Below are 5323 nucleotides of genomic sequence, written 5' to 3'. Positions count from 1 at the left end.
GAAGACGGCTGCGTTGGGCCGTGCAGAGGTGGTCGCGGCCGCAGCTGTTCCCGGGGAGCAGCGATGTCCGCTCTGGCCCAGGTGGTGCGAGACGGTTGCTCCCGTCCGGGGGCGGTGCGGCAGCACGCCCGGCCCCGCGGCTGCATTCGGCACCGCCGCGGGTCCCCTCGTAGGATGAGGTGGCGAGGGCGGACAGGCGGGGGGGGGCTCTCGCTGTACTTCGTTAACATAAAATGCAACGTTGGCAGCCTGAGGAAAAAGGATTTAAAAATGTGAATGCGGTCCCAACGCCTCCCCCGCGCAGGGCTGGACGTAGCAGCTTCAGCTTGGTGCCTCAAGCTGCCTTTGCTCACTGAGAACAAAGCAGCACAGCGGGGCCGGAACGTCCTCATCCAACCCACGGGACTGGGCTGGTCTAATGCTTGGTGTGTGTTTTTGCTCTCCTGCCCTAGCTGGCTAGAGATCTGGTGCACCCCTCCTTGGAGGAGGAAAAGAAGAAACACAAAAAGAAACGGTTGGTCCAGAGCCCGAATTCCTATTTCATGGATGTGAAGTGTCCAGGTAAGTGTTCAGGGGTGTGATATCTCTATTTACACATCAACTGCTGAAACTTCCTTAGCCTGAAAAAGGATTTTTGAACCACAAGCTTGCTTAAAAATTGTTCTCCAACTATTTAAGCTGGTCTAATAAAAGAAATCAGATTCACCCAAAGAACCTTGTCTTCCTATGTCTCTATTTATACTCATGGCTTTTATATGCAAAGGTTCACTATAATTGTACCTCAGTGTGGTACAAGGATTGTGGGGTCAAGGAAGAAAATGGGATGGGGTTATGTAAGTTTTCCCTTCTAGGCACTTGTATTGGAAAGATCAGGCTTTTAGTTTGTTCTGTCATGAAGACAGGCACAAGAGCTATATCACCCTTCACAATGGCTGTGACTTTTTCTTGCATGTTGTTAGAGTGAAATAATATTTGCATTAAATTTGAATATAAATAGCTTGAGTGACAAGTTGTTCCTTAAGTGCAGGTATTCTGATAAGAGCTGGTCTACACACATTTTTCATTATTAGAACATAATGATTAAGAAATACTAGTCCAACTGTTTGCATAAGTGTAGTCATAGTGATATAGGATAGACTTCTCAAATAAACTATGCTAATATATTCATCTTTCTAAACCTGTATAATTGCATCCACATTTGGGGGTTGTAGTGATGTATGGTCAGAGTTCAAGTGTCTTGCACAGTAGAGTCCTCGTGCATGGTTTGTGCTTTTTGTATGCTACAGAAGTATATCTAATGATGGTTAAAAGAAATTGCATCCTTAGCTGAAATTGTTAAACTAGTACAAGAAAAAGTGTATTGACTATTTTTTACTACTACAGTATCAGGTACAAGATATGAGCAGTGATTAAAGGTGTCCACAAGTGAAGACTGTTACTTCACTTATTTTCCCTAATCAGTTACAAGCAAAACAGAAGAGAACAACTTACTTGCAAAATACTCAAGTTTATCAAAATGACAAGTGCAGTTTTGTGCATTTAATCAAGGTACAGTACAGTAAGAAAAACTTACACCTGTAATGTTGCTGTCTTTTAGGCTGCTACAAGATCACCACAGTGTTCAGTCACGCCCAGACAGTGGTTCTGTGTGTAGGATGCTCAACTGTCTTGTGCCAGCCTACAGGAGGAAAGGCCAGGCTTACAGAAGGTAAAAGGAAGATTTAACATTCAGGCTTTAACATTCCTTCCCTTAAAGGCCATGCATTACTAAGTTTGATGAACATTAAAAGTTCCAGTCTTTGCTTTAAAAACAACAACAATGAAAGACTGAAAATGAATAACTTATCTTTCACATCCTTTAGCACTTGAATGTATGTTTGGGGAAAGCTGACTTTGGATAAGCTGCAGAGACCATTGCAATACAGCATTCTACTTGTCTTCCCCAATATAAAAGGATTGTGTGCTGGTGACAGGCAGTGAAGCAACCAACATGCACATTTCAGTTATTTTCTGTCCCCTTGATCTGTACTTACTTTTAGACAGTAATAGAAAGCTTGGCCTATTGACTTCTGAGCTCAAGGGTATGAGGTTTTAAGTTGCTTAGCTATATAACCCACAGTATCAACAGTGGGTACATGTTATATTAGGCATGCCAGGCACCATTCCAGTCTGGGGTGGCCTTCAACTTGAAGTCGTACCAGAAAACAATTTTCTGAGCATCATTCCATCTGAATAAGTCTTGTGTTTGACAAATTACACATGAGCAAATTATTGGTTGAGTTATGTGAATAACAGTGTGAACTCCTTACTATTAAAGTACCTCTATGCAGCTAAGATGTAAAAGATGCATCTGGGTTATATTTATCTCTTTTCAAATAAAAGCATGATCCCAGAAGTTCATTTGTGACTAAGGATATGGTGGATGTGTATGTACATGTATACACACAACAGTCTACATTAATGAGACTAAGGCAGGCTAGGCTGCAGACTAACCCACCTTGCCAGAAAAGTTACTTTATTTGAGGGCTTGTGATCCTACAAGAGCAAAAGAGCTAATCTTCAAAACATGTGTAGTGAAACTTAAGTTTCGATTGTGCTAGTAAGTCTTCTTGTTATAAGATCAGGTATAAACTATAATCGTGCCATGAAAATTAGATAAGAATTCAGAGTGGAGACTAAGTGTATTGAACGTTAAGTGACAAAATATGAATCCCTTTGTGATGTTAATTCAACAACTCAAATTGCCAGAGCAATTAAATGTTCTAATGCTGTCTATTTTAATGACTTGACTACCCACTTTGATATCCTTATGTTTTCTTTACAGGTTGCTCATTTAGAAGAAAGCAGCACTAACTGGTCCCTTTACCAACATGACTGTCACATTATGTGCTTCTGGAAGCCTTATCTGTTCAGAAATGCTGGTTAACAACTGTTGGATATTAAAAAACAAACAAAAAAACCCCCATCAGTGCTATACTAGCTAGTCTGTTTTTCAATACATGTCTTAATTATGTGCTATTTTTTCCTGTAAGTCCCTGGGTAATTGAGCTCTATTTTTATAGCTTTGTTATTATACAACATATTCTGAATGGGTGGTGCCATTCCCAATGAGAAGAGAATTAGAACTTTAGACTTGTAACACATTTCCTTTTCTTAATTATTAACTGATTTAATTGCGGCTGCTCCATCAGCTATAAAAATGAAAGGCATATTAGTTTAGTTACAATTGGGGATTGCTATAAGAATGCATCTCATACTTGACCAGAGTCACTTTACTGTGAAACATGGAAGTTAAAATTACTAGGTGGTTTATACAAAGCAACTTCAACCCACTGACTTTCAGCATTACAGTAGTTCCACTAATTTACTGTGGGTATGCACAGATGGTCTGAGACAGCTTACCATTTCTCAAATGAAGCTAGTTGAGCTGAGCCAAGCCCATTTTATGAGTTATTTGGAATGTGTGGCACTTTCTCTTCCCCACTGCTGCCATTCTAAATTCAAAAATTTCTTTTGGCATTGTACTGAAAAACAGGCGTATTTTTTTTTTTTTATCAAAAGCAAACTTTAAAGAAAAGTGTTCTGCATACAAAAGGTTCATATACCACAACACTTATTGCACAGCAAGTTGAGACTAGAACTAGCATATCATAAGATGACTCAAATCGATAAGAGTGGAACTAAAATGATTTTGGAACAAGTTCATGCGTAATATTTTCAGCACTATAATATGAAATACCTACCAAGCATAGAAGTTGGAGAGCCCTTTGGAGTAAAAAAAACCCCCCAACAAGTAGCTAAGTTGGTTTCAAAGAAAGTGCAAGCCATTTCAAAGCTGCAATGCAAGAATATCTGAATTAACATTTCAGGGGGGTTTGCTCCTATGAGTTTACAATGTCATCAAATCTGGGCTTTAAAATATATATATTTTTTAAAATAAAAGGTTTTGCTTGTATAAAAAAGGAAGCCATTACATGCATTAGTTTATCTTTTACTGATATAAGGGTAATTGAAAAATTGTTTCTTTCACAACTGATACTGTATTCATGGTAGATTGTAAAAACCAAGTCTGTCAGATTCAAATTAATTAAATTGCTTGAAAATATAGTTTGTCTGTAAAATGTCTTACTGCTTAAAAGTAATGAGTAAGCTCTTAAAATGCTTCTTAGAATGCTTCTCATTTTGGAGTATTATACAGGAAGGTTATTAATGATAAGTTATCTCCAAAGAAGAGGATTGTGAAAAGAATAACAACTTCTGAAATTATACTAGTGGTAAGTAACAGTATTCTTGTTGGCAATAGAAAAGAAACTTGTGTGTGGAGTTCAGCATTACTCACTAATAGTTTATTTTTAGAGTTGTCTTCAGCCATTTTGCTACTGTGGCATTCTCATGACCATGTACCTAAATTTTCTAACCTTGCATATCCAGTAGGCTTAGCAACATACTAACTTAAATACAACTGGAATGAGATCAGGCACTAGTCCAGTGTTATGTTCAGTAGATACAGTTCCCTTCCACCCCAAAAGAAAGTCAAGTTGCTTTTAAGAGTTGTTAAACAGTATACTATTTCCAGAGTACCACAGAGAGAAAAACAAGTTTTAGCAGGCTAGAGTGGAAGCATTACCTTTAGAGTTTGTTGGATGGGTTATATTTACATTATATCCTGTTCAAGTACCCTGGCAAAATGTAAACAAATCCAGGGCAAATTATTCAGTTAAGTTGTGCTTACAAAACAGAAGCTATGATGTTTGCTGTTATATATTCAAAAGACACTAAATAGGTCCGTAAAAGAATATTCTGATTTGTAACAGGTTATAATTGGAACATCTCCAGTATCCTTACAATGGACACTTTTTCTTGTGTGAAACTTTGTAAGTGAATATTTGTAAAATGACTGTACGACTCTACCTCAAGTCATAATGGGGCTAGTTTCTTGTACCAACTCAAAGTCTTCTTTTTCATTTCAATTATTTGTAACCAGTTACACATTTCTAAAATATTGAAAGGACTACATATTAAATCAATAGAGAGAGTGCAGTTTGGATTAGCTATGAAAACTATAATGAAGTAACCCTGCTTACAGCAAGTAGCTCACTGAAATGGAAGCTTGTATTGCTTAAAGTAGAAGATGGCTTGGTATATTCATAAAACATGTTGAACAGGCATTTTACCTTTATAGTCAGGGATCTATATAAAACACTGATCATTCTTCCAATTATCCACGAAGAACTACAGTACACTTCTGCTTGTCACATCTTAAAGCAGCAACTATCATAGGTATAATGAGAACTGTGCTAACTGCTGGATGCACATTCCTCAC

The 5323-nt window shown here is 38.0% G+C and overlaps 1 protein-coding gene across 3 annotated transcripts in view; it reads left to right on the top strand.

The window, feature by feature from the left end:
- RPS27L (ribosomal protein S27 like) overlaps positions 1-4107 on the top strand; it is a 4347-nt gene extending 240 nt beyond the window's left edge. The window contains exons 1-4 of one of the 3 annotated variants that reach the window (XM_006029664.3): positions 11-81; positions 453-561; positions 1598-1708; positions 2825-4107. In XM_006029664.3, the coding sequence (XP_006029726.1) occupies positions 64-81; positions 453-561; positions 1598-1708; positions 2825-2853 (267 nt within the window). In that variant the 5' untranslated portion in view covers positions 11-63 and the 3' untranslated portion in view covers positions 2854-4107. Of the gene's footprint in view, positions 1-10; positions 85-452; positions 562-1597; positions 1709-2824 lie in introns of those variants that run through there. The other 2 variants (XM_025211174.1, XM_006029665.3) reach the window with 2 other exon arrangements.
- Positions 4108-5323: the final 1216 nt, after the last annotated feature.

Source organism: Alligator sinensis, unplaced genomic scaffold (genome assembly GCF_000455745.1).
Source record: "Alligator sinensis unplaced genomic scaffold, ASM45574v1 scaffold291_1, whole genome shotgun sequence".
Lineage (NCBI taxonomy): Eukaryota > Metazoa > Chordata > Crocodylia > Alligatoridae > Alligator > Alligator sinensis.
Note: the sequence above shows the minus strand (reverse complement) of the source record. Positions and strands in the feature narration are given on the sequence as shown.